The sequence below is a fragment of the Ochotona princeps genome, chromosome 28 (genome assembly GCF_030435755.1).
Source record: "Ochotona princeps isolate mOchPri1 chromosome 28, mOchPri1.hap1, whole genome shotgun sequence".
Taxonomy (NCBI): domain Eukaryota; kingdom Metazoa; phylum Chordata; class Mammalia; order Lagomorpha; family Ochotonidae; genus Ochotona; species Ochotona princeps.
The window spans coordinates 20,250,419-20,271,889 of NC_080859.1; the positions used below are offsets into that span (position 1 = coordinate 20,250,419).

General features: G+C 46.1%; 1 protein-coding gene across 5 annotated transcripts; it reads right to left on the reverse strand.

Moving 5' to 3' along the window:
- Positions 1-416: 416 nt before the first annotated feature.
- On the reverse strand, positions 417-21,248 carry MGAT1 (alpha-1,3-mannosyl-glycoprotein 2-beta-N-acetylglucosaminyltransferase). 5 transcript variants are annotated; one of them, XM_058656225.1, is made up of 4 exons: positions 21,100-21,248; positions 19,528-19,920; positions 12,687-12,796; positions 417-2,723 (listed from the first exon to the last, which is right to left on the reverse strand). In XM_058656225.1, the coding sequence occupies exon 4, from the start codon at positions 2,597-2,599 to the stop codon at positions 1,256-1,258; it is 1,344 nt and encodes a 447-aa protein (XP_058512208.1). In that variant the 5' UTR covers positions 2,600-2,723; positions 12,687-12,796; positions 19,528-19,920; positions 21,100-21,248; the 3' UTR covers positions 417-1,255. The 5 variants fall into 5 exon arrangements, with proteins under 5 accessions (XP_058512208.1, XP_058512206.1, XP_058512205.1 ...); XM_058656223.1 differs by lacking the exon at positions 21,100-21,248 and adding an exon at positions 20,889-20,996; XM_058656222.1 differs by lacking the exon at positions 21,100-21,248 and having other exon boundaries at positions 19,528-20,119.
- Positions 21,249-21,471: the final 223 nt, after the last annotated feature.

The following is a 21,471-nucleotide window of genomic DNA, read 5'->3' on the forward strand; positions in this document are numbered from 1 at the left end:
CCACAATTCCAGCCCTCTCAACCGTCCTGTGGCTTGGCTCCCTTGCTTCTCCACTCATTTGGTTTCCTTCCTGCAACCTCCCTCCTTCTTCCTTTTTTTTTTTTTTCCTTTCTCTAATACTCTTCATTTCATTTTCCAGGATATGTACACACACACACACACACACACACAATATTTTTCAGACAATTTAGCCTTTATTTTTGAAAATAATTCTGTAGCTTTCACTTTTCATCCATGAAATTGAGGCAAGGAAATAAAACACAAACGCACGCTCACACACACACATACACACACACATTCCTCTCCAACCGGTATCTGCATCTTAGCCTGTGAGGACATGGGAATGTCTTGGGGAAGGTGGGCAGGACCTGGTTCAGGGTCAGAGCTGTCCTGTTCTTGGCCACTCTATCTCACTACAAGAGGGTTAGCAGAAGCCACAGCTTTTACGAAGCAGCCTGTGCACAAAACTCAGGGAGGAAGGACCATAGGGAACCGACCAACATGATACCCTGCAAAAGCAACAGGGAGGAAGGGGACTATTTCAGAAATGAAGGGGTCAAAGAATATCTCCTTGCGATGGTATCCTTTCAGCTTCCACCACCTTCCACTAGCCCACCTCCCCTTCAGTAGGCATGAAGTGATGAGAGGTTCTGCTTTTCCCTCCATTTATCCTGGAACCAAAACATGCCAGGTTGAAAAGACAGAGGTCAGAAATCAGGAAAGAACAGGAGGCATTATCCCTGACAGCCTCCTAACAGTACACAGACCCTCATAGTGGTGTCCCTCTGGTTTCTGTCTTCCTAGCCACAACTACGTCCACTTCTGCAGTTCAGACTCCTAAGTGGAAGGTAAAAAGAACAGAACAAGAGGGCTAGTGTTCTGGCTGGAAGACTAAGAGGGAAGGGCTGATCAAAAAAACTAAAGTTGCTAACTCCTCTGCAGATGATCTAGGAGAAAAAAAAAATCAGCAAAGGGACATTTCTGGCCCGCAACAGCCCATTCATCTCCAATCACATCACACAGTGGTTTTCTGCTTAATGCACCACAACAGACTATAGAATGGATACCCAGATCTAACTTTCTTGAGAACAAAAGAATCCTCCACCTCAGCTTATCATCTGTGCACTCAAAAATGTCACTCAGAAGGAAAAAGAAAAAAGGAACTCAAGGAGACAGAAAACATGATACAGCCCAGGGAGTACCCTTAGCTCATGAAATGGCAGCGAAGGAGCTCACGAGGAACAAACAGAAGCTGCTAAGTCCAACTAGGATCATAGCCATCCCAGGTCTTTGGGGGTGCCAGGTGAACACGGCGGCCCCGAAACTGGAAGGTGACAATGCCCCGGTATCCAGCCCTGGGCACCCCTGATTTGAGGTCATCCATGACACCCAGGGCCTTGGCAAAGGCCTTAAAACTGTCCCTGCCTGTGTATTGTACTCGCACCTCTCCTAGCTCCTTCCGTTCATTGGTCCTCACTTTCTCCACCTGTAACTGAGGAGCACCATAAACACGAGCGAGGAAATCACGGTCATAGGCCTCTTGCTGCAAGTATGACAGGTCCAGCTGGGTGAAGGGTACAAACTGCTGGTTCAGCTTGATGAACTTGAGATGCTGGTCAAAGAACTGCCCATGGCTCACACCCTTCCGGCCAAAGGTCATCGTTCTTGAGATCTCTGGGCGCACACAAGCTCGCCCCTTTCTCTGCTCAGGCCGGCGCATCCAGTCATCCCAGAAAGCTTTGGGCCACTTAGGCTCCAGTTCATCCCAGAGCTCGGCCAGCAGTAACCAGCCTAGGCCAGGAAAGAAGTCAGTGCGGTAGAGTAACTCTGGTTTGCTCGAATCTACCATCTGTTCTTTCCCATTGTCATTCCAGGCAGATACACACCACAGGGAGGGGTCTGCTTTCAGCAGAGGGTAGGTGGCCTGGAAGTATTCAAAGAAGTCTGGTGCCACCTCCAGGTCATCTTCCACAACCACAGCTGCTGGGTAGTTGAAATTGTGGAATATCTGGCCCAGTGCCCAGCGGTAATGACGCGCAATCTTGTAGTAGCCCTGAAACTTGCGGTGGTCAGGCTGCACAGGAATGTTGCTCAGGTCAGGCTGCCGGATGTGTGTGACTGCACTGCCATAGGAAGCAATGACCTGGGCTGTTTCCTCGTGCCCACAATCCTGACTCACAATGATGGGGAAAAGCTCAGCTGAAGGCCGATAATGCAGCAGCTTGTCCAAACAGCGCCGGACGGTGCTGCGGTCACAGGCAATGACCAGGATGGGGATCACAGCTGGTGGTAGGGTCACAGGCACATGCGGCTGAGCAGGAGGGGCTGCAGTAGGCACCTTCCACCGCCGGCTCCACAGGGCATGATGCTCCCTAATCTGCTGCAACAGTCCCCGCTGACGCTCCAACTCCACCTCGGCATCCTGAGCCAAGCGGATCACCTCACGGGTGAGGCTGGCGGGGTCATCATCGAGAGCGTTGTCTGATGGCAGCCTGCCAGGAGCTGGGCGCGTCCAGAAGAAGAGGAGCAGCAGGGCATTCCAGGCCACAAAGAGGACAGCTCCCCACAGCACAAGCCCAGCAGACTGCTTCTTCAGCATCCTGGCCCCCACGGGGGAGGGCAGGCAAAGGTGGGACTTGAGGCTGCCGTCAGCTTACCTGCTGCACTCTCTCACAATCCTGGAGATGCTCCCTTTGTTACAGGATTAGAAAGCAGCCATGTACCTAAAAAGAGAAAAAACAAAAGTCACTGCAAGGCATGAGGCTCCACACCCCTTAGGGTTAGAGGAATGCGAGTAAGAACAGGCAAAAACGTGAAGGGGAAAAAAAAAGAATAGAACGGAACTGACTTCAGAGTCCTCATAGAGAACTAGGCTTCCCTTCATCAAGAGAGTCGGCCTGCACGGGAGAACAGGACTGGAAAGACAGCATGCTCCACCAACCGGAAGTAGCTGATGAATCCCAGGAAAGCAATTTATGTTTGGGGGAAAGTGGAGGGTGAGGTCAATGGAAGGGAGTGCGTGGAAGAACTCCAGCGTCCCTTTTCCCTTTCTTTCCTATCCTCCATGCAGAGTACAGGGACAAGACTACGAGGTAAGGTCATCTGCCTGCCATCCTTCAAATGAAACAGCCCTAATATTATTGATTCAAAAAATACCTCAGGACTAACACTAGTAGTTTACCTAATAAGGAGACACAGAGGCATTGCCATGAATACCAGGAGCAAATCCAAGCTGCCCAAGAGCTCCAAGTACTAGGGGAATCAGCCAGTATAACTGAATCATAGACTACAATTAAAAACAGAAATGAGAAAGAAGAAAACGAGGTCCATACTGAAAATATATCCAGAAAACTCTAGAAGAATCAATGATACAACTACACCAAACACTGAGAAAGGCAAAAAAATTTACATGTAAAACTTACTCTTCCTATCCATAAATAATAACTCATAAGACATAATGGATAAGAAAAACCTATTTATAAAAGCTATGGAAAGGCTACAACATATAGAACAAGGTTCAACAATAAACATTCAAAATGTACATAAACTAAACTATAAATTCTCAAAGACACAGAGGATTTGAATATTCTTTGTTTTTGGTTAAGACATCTAAGCATCATTAAAAATCTCAATAAAAGTACCTCCATGAAAGCCGTTATTCAAACTGACAATGAGGTTCACATGAAAAACTAAGCAAATGAAATAATAAGCTGTGAAGAGACTAGCTTTGCGATACATTAAAACAGTTCATAATACAAAGCTCTTACAATTTAAAAATCTGCGGTACTCATATAAAAACAGACCATTATTTGGGAAAGAATTTAACTCCCAGAAACAGATCCTCTACACAAAGAAATCAAATTTATGACAAAGGTAATATTTAGAATTAACAGGGCAAAGATACCTTGTAAATAATTATTTACCCATTTGTTAAAAATTAAAAATAGACCCACAAGAATGTTTATCAGAGACAGCGATCTTGCAGATGAAGAGGAGAGAACTGTGCACACTCTCAAGCCAGTGTCCTATATGAGGATTTGCTTATGTCTGAATTAGAAGACGATGAGGAAGATGCTGGAGGTGATGAGGAAGGAGATAATCCTTTCTCTGCTATCCAGTGGAGTGAGAGTGGAAGTGACTCTGATGTGGGATCTGGTGGTGTGAGACCTAAACAGCCCCGTGTGCTTCAGGAGAACACAAGAATGGGCATGGAAAATGAAGAAAGCATGATGTCCTAGGAGGGAGATGGTGGGGAGGCTTCCCATGGTTTGGGACAGAGAATTGGGATCTGGTAGGCTCTGTGCCACATTTAACAGACCTGCTGGACAAACCACCCGTTATTTTGTGATTTATTTGATTATGCAATGCCTTGTTCCTAAATGAATTTGAGGCAAATGACTATAGATTTTTGAAACCAACTATATGTCAGAAGCAATATGTGGTCTTATAGTAAATGTGTTCTGTCCCTCCCCCATCCACCCAGGGGAAATAATAGGAAAATGGTAAGTTCCTTAGGACAAAACGGTAAGTTTCTTTTCATGCTTGGGATATGGTTCTGTGCATATTCCTAAAGCATTGGTTCCTCAACAGTTAAATTATTGAGTACCTGCTCCAAGATAAACACTCCATCAGATCCTTTGGATGGAAAGGTAACTCGAAACATGTAAATGAATTACTGCAGTACTGTGAGATAAGTACAATTAAGAAGCAAGCTATAAAGTATGGGGTAAACAGTGAAGTGATTATGTCAAAAAAAAACTTGGGAAGTCTTGTCTTCTAGAGATCATTTTTAAGCTGATTGTTGGAAGAATTAGGGACTTGCCAGATGGAAAAGTCCAGGCAGAATGTAACACAAAGTGAAAAGGCCAAAATCTAGGAATGACAGAGTGTGTTCCTAGTTTGTTTGTTTGTTTGATTGTACTGCCTTTGTTTCAGGAAGAATTTAAGGTAATTTATGTTCCAGTCTTTTCATATTGGAGTGGTTAGAGATGAGACTCAAAGATGGCAGGAAGTATATTATCAAGAGTATTGTAATTGATGCTTGAATATGAATTTTATATAATGGAAAACGAACCCAAGAGGACTGATAATCAGATTTGTTGTGAATTTTCTGTATATTGAATGAATGAAGATAGAAATTGAAGATTAGTATGTACATTTACATGATTTCATTTTTGTAAAAGGCAAAAGTGCATTTATGTGTGTTTATATATACTTGCATATACAAAGGAAATTGTTTCAAAGGATATACTTTAACTTGTTCACAGTGATAACCTCCGGGGAATGGGATTAGAGGGAAGGGGATTTATGTGGCTGTCTGTATACTGGGTGGGATATTGTGCTTTTATTTCTGTATTTGAATTTTTAATAAATATGTATTATTTATAATAAAAAAGTGTTTATCAGAGACATAAACATAAAAAAATAAGATTACATAAGTGCTAGAAAAAAACAGGAAAATTCCTCTGTAAATTGGGTCAGAGAAATACTTTTTTTTTTTTTAATTATTTATTATTTAACTTCAGTAATCAGAGAAATACTTTTTAAGTACAATTCAAAATCACACAGTTTAAAAAAACTGATGCATTTCACTATCTGAAATATTTTTAAAATAAAAATATCATAACAAGCCAAAAGACAAATGGGGAGAGAACTGTTGCTTTGAACATCACAAGTACTAGCAGATGAAGAATATTTAAAAACTGGGGAGAAAACACCAAATATCCTATAGCAAATGAGTCAAAGACATAAATAGTCCAAGAAATATGTATTAAGCATAAGGTTTTAGATATGAAAATATATTCAACTTCCCTCCGAATAAGAAAAACTGAAGGTTAAAATTATCGAGATACTTCTCACTATACTGGCAATACTAAAAAATTTGCCTTTTTTCTTTTAAAGATTTTTTTTTTTTTTTTGTAATTGATGTGAAAGGCAGTTACAGAGAGGGAGACAGAGTATGCTTCCAGCTACTGGTTGACTCCCCAGCTGGCTGCAACTGCCACAGCTGGGTCAGGCAAAACCAGAGCCAGGAGCCAACAGCTGCCTCACACGTGGTTCATGCTTTGCTGCCTGCTCAGGGAGAGGCAGAAAGGAGCTGCAGTGGGAGTGGAACACCAGTATTAAAACTAGCACCAACATGGGATGCCAGTGCTGCAGGTGGAAGCTTAACTAGCTATGCCACAAGGCTGGCTGCCCCTTCTTGAGAAAATTATTAATGTTGATTATCTTCCATTATTGTGGAATTTTTTTCTCTTATGGATCACAATCTCAAAATAATTACAACACAAGATATGAATAAATAATATACATAAATATATACATAATTTTATTTTTATTGGAAAGGCAGATTTACAGTGAGAATGAAGAGAGACAGACAGAAAGATCTTCCAATAACTGCTGGTTCACATCCCCTAAGGGCCACAAGAGCTGGAGCTGAGTCGATCCAAACCAGGAGCCAGGAGCTTCTTCCAGGTCTCCCTCGTGGCAGAGTCCCCAGGCTTTGGCCTTCCTCCTCTGCTTTCCTAGGCCACAGGGAGGAAACTGGGTGGGAGGTGGAGTAGCTGGGACACAAAACAGCACCCATTCGGATACGAGCATTTGCCAGCGGAAGATTAACCAATTGAGCTATTGAGCTATTGAGCCAGGCCCATCAAAAATATATTTTAAAAGGAAAAATTATGATTCTTTTTATATAAAACTGAAAAACAGAAACTAACCTATACTGAGACCTGATCAGTGGTTTTAACGGGAAGGGGCAGAGATGGCCAATGGGCAAGTTTTTTAAAGGTGCATTAGGAAATTGGGGAGAGAGTGAGCATACTGGTTATTTTGACAGTCTCTCAGGTATCTACATACGTGAAAGCTTACAAAATTATACATTTTAAATATGTGTGGGTTACTGTTCATCAATTACAGTTCCAAGTAACTTTATGAAAAAAAAAAAAGGCATTACAGAGTTAAATGACAAAAACTAGACTAGAGAAAATAGGTTACAGTTACCAGTGCTGACTGATAGTGACTGGTTATGTAGAAGAGCTGCCCAATCCTCAAGGAATACATACTGCAGTATTTCATGGAAGAGAACCAGGACAGATGCAAACACAGAGAGAGATTAAGGGAGAGCAAACATGTGCAAAGTAAACAAAATATTAATAGGCAAATCTGAGTAAAGGGAATGATTGATCTCATTTTTATTCATTAGGGTTTTTTTTTTTAAAGTTTGAAACTACTTCAAAATAAACTTTCTTAAAAATCAAGCACAGAGGAGCTGGTGCTGTGAAGCAGGTAAATCCACTTTGGCCTGTGTGCCAGTTAAGAGACCCAGCTACTTGACTTTCAGTCGTTAGCTGTGAGAGTGCCTGGGAAATCAAAGGTAGATGGCCCAAATGTTCGGGCTCCCACACCCCTAAGGGCGACCTAGAAGCTCTAGGCTCCGGTCTGGCACAGCCCTGGCTATTGCACCCATTTGGGGAGTGAAACAGCAATGGAAGAACTCTTTTTCTCCATCTCTCCCTTCTACCCCCCACCTCCTCTCTGTCTCTCTCTTTCTGTAACTATGTCCTTCAAATAAATAAAAAATAAATCTTACAAAAAAAAAAAACCAAGCATGGGAAAATAGCACATACCTCCGGAGTTTCATCCACCAATATGGCCCAGGTAAGGAAACGGAGACAACTCACTGGAATTCCTCACTCAGTGACATACAACACAAACCTGCTCTCTGCCAGGCTCCAGGAAGGAACCAAGATACACAACCTACAAGAAAAAGACATATTCTCACCAAACCACCACATCACTAGGTCCCCAATACTTGAAAGGATCTGAGACACCCTCCAATTCTCAGATGAGCTGCCACTCCAGACCTTGTGACTTCCTGGCCTTCCTGGTTTTGGTCTCAATCCTTTACACCCCAAAGCTTTATGTACACATGCTCTTCTGCCAGTTATATTCTGTTTTACAGTCTATATTCCCAGACAAAACCTTGGATTCCAAAGTGAATCCCTAGGGCTCTGAATTCTCCAGACAGATTGCAAAGCTTGATCCTGCAGAATTTCCAACAGTCCTGAACTCTATGTCCTTCCTAGGGAGTCCTCCATGTTCCCCTGTCCCTGCCAGCATCCACCACCACCCACAACTCCACAACAGCAGTCCTGTCAAAAATCCTAAGTGCAATTTCATTTAAATACTAATAAAGTCCTTTTTATAAGGGCTCTCATACTAATTAGTTTCCAGGAAAAAGAGATAGAAAGATACACAGATTTCCGGTTTCTTCTTTACCCCCCAACAGGATGTGGTCAATGCTGGAAACTGTTCTCTAATCTACGGTGAGGATGCCCCGTTCCATCTTCCTCCTTCCTAAGCAACTAGGGAAGAAAAAGTCTTCAGAAAAAAGGATTGGGAAAAGAGAGACTGCATTCTATTCATTGATCTGCTGTCTTCAGGGTTAGAGGAACAATCTGTCCACCCTCACACTCGCAAGCTCCAATTAGTGGCAAAATGCTGGGGACATATCTGTCCTACAGATGACTTTTCATTCCTCTCTAGACACTGGAATTATGTGGCCATACAGTCATTCATTACCCAAGGCCTAGGAGATCGCCTTCCCAATCAGCCAAAACTATGAAATAAAAGTTACTGCTTTCTCAGTCAACTGGATTCTCTCAAATCTATAAACTACAGAGGTTGGACTGCCCTCCAGAACAGCACAGGCCTCCAGCACAATCCTTACACCAAAGGTAGAGAACTTTTTTCTTGCCAAGGCCAATTAACTTTATAATTAACTTGCTATGTATTTATTTTAAATTTCAAGTACTGTCTGAAGTTTCCCCGACAGGGCCAGACCAAGGCATTTTCCAGCCCTGCCTTAGACCCTCGCTCCCCATCTAATGGTCCTTTTATGTAAGTGTGCCAACAAAATCTATTTCCTTGCCTTAAGAAAACATAACGACTTTAAATCCAGCCCCTCAATGTAGACTCATTCAAAATCTTACTGATGTTTTCCTCCTATTTATCCATTCTTCAGGGCACTTCTGTCTCTAAGATACTGGGATGAGCACCTCAGCAAACCAAGGAGTACATACACTCTCCAGGAACTGTCTGTGTCCAGAAGGATGATCAAATCCATATATTGGCCAACAAACCTGATCCACTCCTCCAAGAAGCACTTACTAATCAGGTTTACGCAGGCCACCAACAGAAGACTATGATAGGAACAGGGACAAGCCAAAGGACACAAAGGGAACACTCAGCATTACATATTTAATTTTCACATCTTGGAAACAATTTTATCACCTCTAAGAAGGAGACTGCAATAGAATATCACCTTGGACTGTTGTGAGAATGGGATAAAATAATCCAAGTCAGATGTTTAGAACAGAGTCCAGTGTGAGGTACACATAACAGAAGATACCAGATAAGACCATGCCATGAGGAAGAGGATGGTTTACCCGGAGGTAACACCGCTAGGTGGTCTCAAAGAGAGCAGCAACAAGCACTATGAGGAACTTACTTTTTATCAGAATGAACAGAGGAGGTAAGCTTAGGGGCAGGAACAGCCAGCCTCTAGGAGTTGGGGAGCTGCAATGCCCTAGCTGTGGGGCTGCAGTACAGTTTCCCAGAACTCAGAGGCGAGCTTTGCTTTGGAAAGCAGCTCTGTGAAGCAGGGATAGGGTGCTGACCACTGACTAAACTGCCAGCTGACCTTACATCCAGCACATGACACCATAACTGTTACCCAGTTCTTTGTTTCTCGCACTCTTTCTGCACTCTAGTAGACTTCTAATACCTCTATACCCACTCATACCCTCAGGCCCTTAAACGTGCCTGCAGGCCTAGTCCGCTTGCTCTTCCTTCTCTTCACCTGGCATTCCCCGATTCTATCTTGGCCAGGACTTCTCCTTGATGCTTCTGGGTCATGCAAAGTCCACCCCCCCTTCACAACCATGAGTAGCATGGGACTAGAATAATGTTCCTGCTTCCTGGCTGTTGCAGTCATCTGGGTAGTGAATCAGTGACTGTAAACTCTCTCTCTTCCTCTTTCTTTCTTTCAAAAGCAACCTATTCCCATGGGGGACGGGGGGGAGAAAAAACCCTTGAACTCAGGAGGACGAAGTACAGTGGCTTCACAGAAATGGACTCAAACATCCTTTTTCAACTACATTTCCAACCACCAGCCCCAGAGACTCCCACTCTGGATTCAACTGGATACTTGTTTCCTCCAATAGTTACACTCACACACTACTGTCTGCTCCAGCTGGTATCTCAGCATGAAATTTTACCCACAACCCTACTGGCAAACTACCCACACATTCTTCAAGATTCTAATCAGGCAGCTCCTTCTGTAACATCCCAGAGTCAGGCCTTGGCATAACCGCACTCCTACAGTACTCTCTCCACATTGTAATGGAATCTGTAGCTCTAACTTACGTGGCACTCACTTCACTTTTACACAGAAAGATTCCATGACCTCTACACCTGACATAGTGATTGGGACATTATGAAGTTCAAGTTTATGCTCACATTATGACAAACTGCTCTAAAACAAAATCAAGGAGAAAGAATAACAGGCTAGCATCAAGCAAAGTGAAAGACTGTACTTTCCAAACACGAACACGGCATACTCCCTCATGCTCTTCTTTTAAAATGAGAATGGGATTCCTCTCTCGGTAGCTAAGGGGCTACATTTTCCCCTTTTGTTTGTAGGAAGACCTGAGACTCTGGAGATGACATTGTGCAGGCGGCAAGAAAGTTCATGAGATGCAATCGTTTCCAGTAAAATGCTTGCTTTTGGACACCAGTCACACGCGCGGGAGATTCACAGGTGCCAAGGCTGAGCATCTCAGCCAAGATACCTACTGACAGCTGCCACTCACCGCTAGGCAAGGGAGGAAGCCTTCTTTTTACTTCAGAACCCAATCCCATCTCACTGCAACCACATGAAAGACAACCAGGAAGAACCATGTAATTTAGATATTAATAAAACAATTCTCCTGTTCTAACCATTAAGTATGTATCACATGTATGTATCTAAGACAAATATTTTAGAGTAAAATATAGGCCTGGCGCCATAGCTTAGTGGCTAAAGTCCTCGCCTTGCATGTGGCAGGACCCTATATGGGCACCAGTTCATCTGCCAGTGGCCCCACTTCCCATCCAGCTCCCTGCCTGTGGCCTGGGAAAGCAGTCAAGGACGGCCCAAAACCTTGAGACCCTGTACCCACGTGGGAGACCCAGAAGAAGCCCCTGGCTCCTGGCTTTGGATCAGTGCAGCTCCAGCCACTGCGGCCACTTAGAGAGTGAACCAGCGGAAGGAAAATCTTCCTCTCTGTCTCTCCTTCTAGTAATCTGATTTTTCCAATAAAAATAACCAAACCTTAAAAAGAAAGTAAAATAATCTGAAGTGCTCCTCTCTGTCTTTTATACTCAGGTCCCAAGTCAAAATTCTCAGGCCCTTTCTATTCGTGTCCTCTTCCTTACCAAGTATCTACAGCTAAATAATATGTTACCTCAAAAGTCACTGGGTTAAAACAGCAGCAATCATTTATTATTTCACAATTTCTATCTTTCAAAATGTGGACAGTACATCAGAGAGGTTGATACTGGCAACAACTAGGGCATCAGTTGTCTTGCAGAACCCCTCCACCATGGTCTCTCCACACAGCCAGGAACTTCCCATACACATGATGGCCCAAAACCAAGAGTGAATTTCCCAAGAAAGATAAATTTGTATCTTATTTCCTAGTCCTGCCTTGGATCACTTTTGCCTTATTTCCTGGTTACGGAAGTCTCCACTCCCTGTCCTCATTCAAAGGGAGACCCACAAACTTCACCTTCAGGTCAGAGGAAGAGAATGTCAAACTCTAATAGTTAAAGTGGAAAATTTATGGGTGCGACCATTTTGGGAAAATATAATCTATCACATCTTTTTTAAAACAACTCTCCTTAACCATAATCTGAGGTTCTATTATTTATGAGATTTGCTTACGCAGCACAAACTCAACACTGGCTCTGCTTTTTAAAGTTTTTTAGGGAAGTGGCACAGCTAGTCTAAAGTAACACGTCTATTAAACCAACTAAATCCCACGTAACTCAGGGAAGGTACTCGGGGCCCTGTCAGGCTCTTCACTGAAGTACTGTGGAAGAGTAGAAGAGCTGCGAGAACCCTCTGTCATTCTGATTCCAAAGTATTTTCCATTCTGTTCTGTCTTTCCAGCAAAAATGTTTCTGAAACAGCAAGCAAACACCCAGATAGTAACTTACTATAAGCAAAAAAGCCACTGTGGCTTAAATAAAAGTGGAAAAAACACTGACAGACACTCTTATTTCTGCCTTGCTCAGTAAAAAAGCACAGCTTTAAGGAAAAGCCAGAGCACAATACACAAGGCAGATAATGGAACATTAAGTCAATTACTTTCTTGTGCATTCTTAGACCCCTCTTAGACTCTTGTATCATGTACCAGGCTCCACAATTTCAGAAGGAAAGGACTGAAAGGCAGCAAGAGAAGTTACACTAAATAATTCATGAACTTAAGAGAATCAGACCTGGGAGGGAAGGGGCACAGGTATTCATCCTGGGGGAAAACAGGCCAATGGGAAACACAATGCCAGGATAGCAAAACGCCTGGAGACCTGCATGCCAGCAATCCAGCAGCAACCAGAATGCCAGGTAACTCTGGAGAAATTACCTGATCCCACGTGTGCCTCAGTTCCCTCATCTGCAGAGTGACAGGGTTGATTTGGATCAACTCCAAGGTCCCCAGTGTCTAGATGAAAAAGGGACAATTTTCCCAGGGCCCTAAAGAAAAAAAAAAAAACACACAATTAATTTGTCATATATGTCACTTCAGTCAGAAACATCACTGTTGCCTTTTAATGCTCTGTGAGAATAAGTCACAGAAGTAGGGGTACAGATAATGCTCAGTGGTCCCCAATAATGGAAAGATTCAGGCAGGTGATTCAGTAGGGCAGACAGACGCTGGCCCAATAGAAGGGTGTAGGAGCAGAGGCTACATGACGTTCAGATATGATAAAAGCAGGACACGAAGCAGGGAAACATCTCAGCAAGCGATGTTCCAAAGCGAAGACTGAATACACCACAGTAGCAAAGATGTTTTACCCTTGGACTCACTATTGTGGAGGGAGCTACTTCAAATTTGTCAGATAGGGGCCAGCACATCCCAGGGCCCCTCTACTCCATACTGATTAATAAACAGGTAGGAAGAGAGTTTTCTAGGCAATTTACATATTACAACATTGAGTCAATTATTCCCTAGGGCTGAGCAGAAACTTGCTGTAACTTGTGGAAGACACCAGGCTGAGGTGGGGGGTAAAGGACACGTTCTATTCCCATTCGCCAAATCCAGGGGGCCGACCCCACCAGCTCCCCGCCCCGCACCAACGAACTGAGTTTCAAGACATGTGCCCCACCCTCGGGACCCCCTCCCGAACTCTAACAGCTGGAGGCAGGAATTCCAAAATCCGAAAAGGAGTTCTGACTTCCTGGTTCAAGAGGGGCACGCGCAGCCGGGACCAGGGTCCGCACAGTTACTTTAGGGAGAAAAAAAAAACCAACAACAAAACAAACAAACAAAAACCTCTAGCTGGAGTTTGCAAAGGGACGGAGCTTTGGGTTGGGGTCGGGGGCAAGAGGGATGGGATCTGGCACTTCTGGAGCGCCCTTGTGCGCACGCGGGGCCTCCCTAAATCAGTTTCCCATATCCTCCTTGGGACAAGCCCGGAACTGAGGTAAGGCAGAGTTTCCAGATCCTACTCACCAGATCCTCCCAACTTCTCGACCCCAGACTTGACCGCCCAAGAGGCAGAGAGCAAGCCGCAGGCCAGTGGTGCCCGGGTGCTCCCTTGGCGCCACCCCTTTCACCCGGCCGGCCCTTCCTGCAGCGCCGGGGCCAGGCAGCCGGCTGGCAACGTGGCCCTTCCCCGGGGAGGGCGGGCGGGAGGGCGGCCGAGGGGCGGGGCGGCACGCACAGCCTCACCTCTTGCCTTGGGAGGCCCTGGCCCGGCCCCGCCCCGTCTTCCTGGCCCGCCTCCTCTTCAACACTTCCCAATCACTATAGTTTTCCTAGAACCCCAACTTTGGGAGGCAGCTGGTGAGACAACTAGTAGTTTTTCACCCTTCCTCCCTCCCATTCGCAGTTGAAAGGGTTGATACCCCGCCCCACCCACGCTCTCACCCCTTCCAGTTCAGACTGCCCAGCCAGAGCTCAGACGTGCAGCAGTGTGAATAGTAGGGCCTTGGCTAAGCTCCAGGGCCAGGATCTGGGAGCCAGTTGCACCTCCACCCCAGACCAAGCCAGGCTTCAGAGTCCGAGCTGGGGGAAGCAGAGGGGCAGGGTGGGTGACACAGGGACAAGTGGCACCGGAACCAGAATGTAAAAAGGGAAGTCAGGAAGGAAACACCTGCTGCCAAAGGCAGAGAAGAGCAAGCAAACTGACATTTTTGCTGTTGGAGGCAGGAATTTAAGAGTTAGTCAGTTACTGGCCCAAACGCTTAAGAAGCGAAAGAATCAACCAGACTTCTGTGATAGACCTGTAAAAAGGGACGGGAAAGTGTCCCTGGAAAGCACACGCATATGGTATTTTCAAGGGAAGAGAGCAAGAGCCCAAACAGCTAGAGAAGACATTCAAACCCCATGGCCACCAAGGAGCAATGCTCAATAATAACCATCTGTGGCTCAAGCTCCGAGAAAAATCCGAGGAGAAAAAGACGCGGAAGACAAGAAACTGCAGGGTCTGTCTTCAGAAAACTGAGTGGTTTCTTCAGGCAGCCAGGTCTGAGGCCCAAAGCCTGGATACCAGGACAGGCATTTCTAGAACTCAGAGGTTCCTGCAAATGAACGCTCTACTTCTCTTCCTTCTCTTCTGTATGAACAGTTCCCTCCCACCAACACTGTCCCCCACGTGACCCTCTGCAAAAACCACAACTGTCCAATACCCACTGGTGTTCCCACCTTAAGCGACGGTGGACGGAGGGCTGGGAAACCCTGGCTGCTGGACAGGTTCTGGAGAAGGACTGCGGCCACGTGCACACTGATGTGAGACCCTCTATCTTCCTGGCTCCTCTGTGTTCCGTATCACAGAACAGCCAGGAACTCTGTGGCATGCGGTTACGGAAGGACTGTTGCCACTTTTTCCTGCATGAATCTAGGAATTGCAAGTTCTAAAGAAGCAAAGGTGGGCACACCCTAAAGGCCCTGCTTGAAGGGGAAACACTAAAACATAACTGTAAAAGGCAACAAGGCACCAAGGCCTCCCCAGGCCAGACCTGTTCCGCAGTTTCTCTCTAACCTTCCTACTTGCTCTGCAGAATGCGCACAATCATCAAGTGGGAGGCTCAGAATACACATCCACTTGCTCAAGTCATAACCCTGAGGTTTAGACCCGTGCAGTCCTGCCTCCAAGCCACAGACTTTCTCCTCAATCATCCTTGAATGCTACTGTAGGATAGCCACGTGCCCAGCTTGACAGGCCAACAATGGGGCACCAGAAAAATCTTGGTAGGAGCAGCTGAAGCCTCATCCTGGAAAAAAAAAATAGAAAAAGCTGACATATCAAGTGAAGCTAAACTATTTATGTTCAAGGGTCTGCAATTCAGAGGACTGCGTCTCAAATCCATCTCCATTTGTCAGGAATGGACCAGGGTCTCAGCACCACTGCCCTCTCCAAAACTCTTATGAAAGGAGTTGGGGAGTGTGGGGACTTAGCAAACCCAAATTCAGTGTTAAGGTATGAAGAACAATGATTGGCTCCTAACAGTACAAAAAGTTGGTCAGTAATGGTTTATAGCTTTGAGATGTAGAAAGCTAAAATCGCACCCAGCACAATGCCTCAATGGCTAATTCTTCACATTGCATGCGCTGAGATCCCATCCGGGCACTGGTTCATGTCTAGGTTGTTCCACTTCCCACCCAGCTCCCTCCTTGTGGCCTGGGAAAGCAGTAGAGGATGGCCCAAAGCCTTGGGACTCTGTACCCATGTGGGAGACCTGAAGAAATTCCTGACTCCTGGCTTCAGATCGGCTCAGCTGTTGCGGCCATTTGCGAAGTGAACCAATGTATGCAAGATCTTTCTCTCTGTCTCTCCTTCTCTCTGTTGCCCTCCAGGAAAAAGGACAGACATAGTGGGGTGCTAAGGCAGAGAAAAACTGATCATCCCAGGACACTTTGAGAGTCTTACCTCCATCTCCATCTAAGGCAAAGCAGTAGGAAACAGGAAGTGGACTTCCATGCAGCAGAATACACTCACAGCCTGTATCTCTACAGTCTTCTGTAAAATTCCAAGGTACGCAGGGAGAACTACAAGTAGAAACTGTTTGCAACAGGACTATCCCAAGGAAGGAACTGAAATGAGAATTGAGACAGGCTAAACTGTTGGATAGTAGCAAGAGAAAATATTTGATATTAGAGAAAAATTAAAAAGACATATGGCAACCTGATCTGGGAAAGGAGTCTCTGGAAACTTCATAGAAGTTTCATAAGGCAGAATGGTAGGAAAGGAGCAAAAACAAGGAGCCAGATGCCTGGCTTCAGGGATGAGTCTGGGATCAGATTATGCACAAACAGGGAAAAAAGAAGGAGTATCTACTCACAGGCCAAGAGTGAATTAGAAGAGGCTACACTCTTTCCTGCCTGCCCCACCACCACCAAAAGAGGAAGTGAAAGAAACCGAAGCCAAAATTGTTTCAGGAAACTGCTTTGTGAAACCCATACCAAAGATACCTAACTTTTTTAATATGTAATTTTTAAAAGAATTCACGCTCCAAATTCAAGACAGGATTTTGGCCCAAAATCACGAGCAGAAATAAAGCAGTGTTTTAAATCAGTTGTTTCAGATCCCTTTCTTCCTTATTCTCAAGGTCCCTGTCCACTCCCACTGCCATGGAGATTTAGAAATAGCTCAAGGTCAAAGAAAGAAGAGATTAACACAACAATCATAGAATAATGTCTACAAAATGCAACTTTTGGATATTTATTTACACTTCCTCTTGGAATAATAGAGAATACAAGCACATTCAATTAAAATGCAAACATTTATCAAGACCTGGTAAATGCCTTATCTTGGCATCCTGGCACTCCTGTGAGAAGCCTCACGGCTGCCTGGGCAGGACTATTTCTCAGAAAAGTCAGAGCACCGTTCAATAGAAATACAGGGTACAGGAATTCTTGCCCCTTCGGTAAGAGTGAACATTCTCAGCACAGAGGCTATCTGACAAGACAGAGGATCCCTGTGGAGGTTTGCAACAGAACCCAGGCGAGCCTTTGTGTGGTCAGATGCTGTAGAAACAGCACAGCACTGTACAGATGACTTCACTGAAACCATTCCTTCTCAGTGCTTCTGTAGCTTCTCTTCGACAGGGCAAATAATCCTTCCTCTGTCTTCCTCACAACAAAATAGTGAAGGCAAACTGATGCAACAGGCTGGATACTCCATGCAGTATAAAACAATTAACACGCAACTCACTTCAAGGGCTTAAAAGCACTAAGACGACAGCTCAGCCTCCCAGGCAAAATGGGGAAAGGCTTCCAGGACACATCGAGACCTCAGAGAAGGCTGAGGAAGCCATCGTAGAATCCCAGGGTCCCAAGAGATTAACTGTGAGTCCCCACACCTAGGCAAAAAGTGGAACATGGAACCACACCTTCTAACGTCGTAGGTTAGCTTCAGAAAGGCTATGCCCAGCATCAAACCATAGGAGAAAAAAATAGTTCAGGACCAGTGACTCCATCTGAGCCTCTCTGCCTAGCACTCAGGCTGAGGGTTACAGAGGAAGGTTGGGACTCTGACAGGAAGGAAGGAAAGAGAGGCAGAAGAGAGAAGAAAGAAATTCAGCAAACAACTAAAGCCTAAATACAGGATTTTACGTTTGCAACTGAACTGCAGCATTGTCGTCAGTTTCTCAAAGTGTGGACCAAGTGCTGCTGAACCAGTCAGAGACAGAGATACCAAAAGCCAAACTTCCCTGCCTGGACTCAGTCCTGCAAACTCTACTGTCTTTCAAAGCTATGCCCCACTCTCTTTAAAACTGTTTGTTATCACTGAGAAAAGCAAGCATCTTAGAACAGGTAAACTGGAATTTCAGAAAGGAATAGGCAGCAGGTAAGATAACCTTGTCTGAAGTGGGAACACAGCCTGCAAAATTATGAAAGTTAAAAGAGATCTCAGCTTTCAAAAAAGTGTCACCTTAAAAGATGAGACTACCAGCCCAGCACGATGGCTCAGTGACTAAATCCCCTCCTTGCACATACCAGGATCCCACATGGACACCACCAGTTCAGTTCATGTCCTGGCTGCTCCACTTCTCATCCAGCTCCCTGCTTGTGCCCTGGAAAAGCAGTAGAGGACGGCCCCAGGCTTTGGGACCCTGTGCCGGCATGGGGAGACCTGGAAGATGCTCCTGGCTTTGTTAGGGCCACTTGTGGAGAGAACCAGCAGACGAAGATCTTTGTCTCTCTCTCTTCTCTCTGTAAATGTGCCTTTCCAATAAAAATAAATAAACCTTAAATAAAAAAAGACTACAAGTGGGCTATAACACAGGAAGGAAAAAGATCACTGAAGAAAACAGAATTTCATCTCTTAACCAAAACGTGTGACTTTACTCCTTTTTAACTTGCTGTCTCAAAAAGAGGCACACAGAACCTGTCAATTTAAGTTCTCACTGGATGGACTGACCTCTTCTACAAGATGACCCTAGGTCAGCAAGATGACAGAGAGCAGGGCAGACTTCTTAATTAAGGATATTTTCTAACACATTTGCTAGCACACAAATTCAATACAAGAAGTCAAATCATGTAATGTCAACATTGGTATTTAGCCGTTGGCACTTTCCAAAATGCACTGCTGTTTCTTCTCATTTTAACAACCTATGAGGGATTTGGAAAGTTTATGCCCATTTTCCAAATGAAGAAAACACAAGGAGATTAATCAGCATATGTAGGGTTGCACATTGACTAAGAAAGTCGGAGCAGAAAATAAATGCTACTGAATTCGCAAACTTCTGTTTTCGGCTGTCTGTAAAGTTTCATGGCCTAAATTTCCTTACAGGGTCAAGAAGGGGAAAGACCATTCACCAACTTAAGACTGTTTCCTGCCCCTCATCCTCCTGTTAGCTTCCCAAACAGAGCAGCCTATCTCTACATAATCCACTGCACGGTCTTAGCTGTGACTGACTAGGAATCCTATTATCTCACTGGTGAAAACACCTTTTAATCCAATGACCTTATAGAAGCCAGAATTCTTTGTATGTTCTCCTAGGCCTAATCTCACAATTACCATTTGCTCCAGTCCTTCCAATGTAACCCTAGAGTCTCAATAAGGTTGAAAACAAGTCACTCTTGAAGGAGCGAAGGAAAGGTGAGGGTTCCTGTGTGCCCATCAAGATAAAGGTTCCCTTCAGGGTACAAGAGCCACCCTGACTTTCTGAATGACAGTGTGCCCAGACTTGCCCCACTCAACACTTTCTGCACAGGCGCAGCAAGACACACTCAGTGGGAAATGACACGAGAACCTTACCTTTCTTTTCTCTCTGTTGCTCCCCAGGATCATCAAACCCCCATTCAGCACTCCATGGCCAAAATGGAGTATTCCAAATCAAAGTGTAGCTTCTCTCCTCTTCTCCAGGTCCAAAGTCCATGGCAGAGCGGACCCTGAGGGGGAGGAGTCTTGGGGGGAAGGGGTGTGTCCAAGCCCCTCCCCCCCACCCGTGGCAGGCTTCAGCGTCCCTCTCAGGGGTCCTTTACATCCCTTCATTCAGCTGGTGATGGGGAGATCCCAGGCACTAGCCCATCTCTTGTTCAGGAAGTCATCTGCTGAGAGGCCTGGCCCATCCGTCTTCTCCTGGGACTCACAGGAAGAAACAGGCTTTAGAAGTGGCATGGCCCGGGAGAAGCTGGTTTCTGTGTTGTCCTGCAGAATATTTAAACATTATGACACTCTCTAATCTTAATATAGAGCCAAATGGATTCCAAAGACATTCTAGTTCCTTTCCTACATAAACTGGATCACAATGTTCTACCGTCATACAAAACTTTCATTTAGCACTCTACAAAGTTACACAAAGTATTTCATTCGCATTTGTACCACATGACAGTTACCTTATCGATATGTATGCACATAAATGGCTCAAGATAAAACAAAAGTGTCTATTCTCACTGGAGACCATGAACCAAAACTACTAACGTATATGGAGATTGTCTTCTATATTGGAAAAAAGAGAGAAAAGAATGTTTTCCAGTAATTTAGAGCACCACACAGTAATCGAATCCTTCAAGCTTCTCAGGTGTTCCGCCTCTGGATCCAACCAACTAATTTAAGAGAACTGAGCTGTCCTCCACTGAACCCAGTACTTTCCAGAGAGGAAGCCTAACGCCTTCCATATGCTTTTCACGCTCCTCTTCCTCCAACCCTCACATCCCTGTCTGTTTCGAAAAATATGTCAGGCATAGAATTCCCAATTTCTGTCAAACTCCTTCCCGAGGCCACTCCCCAGCACTCCCTGGACTATCTGAGGCCTCCTGCTTGCAGTAGCCCCACGGTGTTCCAATTTCTCAGTCCGGGAAGCCAAACTCTTGTCCCTGTCGCCCCCCTCCCATCTAAGTTTATCCAGTCTCACACTCTCCCTGCCTCACACGCTCGCTCGCTCACTCATACAGTCTCACACACACACACACACACACACACACACACACACACGCACACCCTTCCTTCCTGTAGGGGCGTGGCGTCCACATGCCCCCCCCAGCCCCCGCCCAGGATTTAACTCCTCCCACCCTTTCCCCCCACACCCCGCGCTCACCGTTCTCCGCCAGTGACAGCACGACCCTCCCCATCCGCGGCCCTCTCCCCGGGCTCCCGAGCCCGCGCCGGGCCCTCACCTGGACGTCGCCCCGCGCCTCGGCGGGGAACCGCAGCGGGCCCCGCCTCGCAGCCCAGGCCGCGGGCCGCTCCCCATCGCCGGCCTGGCCCCACCCCCTCGACCCCCGGCGTCCCGGCCCTCCCCTCGCGCTTCCTCACCCCGCCCCCGGCCCCGCAACCACTTCCGCCCGCCCTCCGGAAGTGGGCTGGCGGCCACGATGGCCTGCCCACCTCCCGCCGCGTCCCTCCGCCCTCACACCCCCAGGCCATCACGGCCGCCACCGCGGGAGCGCGGAGGCTGTGCTACGAGTCAGTGTTCACGGGGCTGAAGTGTGGGTAAAACCAGGTCAGTGTGTGAACGCGGAGCTGGGGACGCCGAAAAGCGGCTGTACCAGGGGGCGGGGCAGAGGACGGGGCTGCGCGTGAGGGAAGAGCGCATGCGTGGCGAGCCGCGCCGAGGCCCACGTTGGAGGGGGCGGGGCGGGAGGCGCGGCCGGACGCAGAGCAGGTTCGTGCGGGGCGGCTGGCTCTGGGCCCCCCGGCTCTGGGCCCCCCGGCCCCCTCCGACCCTAGGACCCTTCGAACCCTAGGACTCCCACCAAA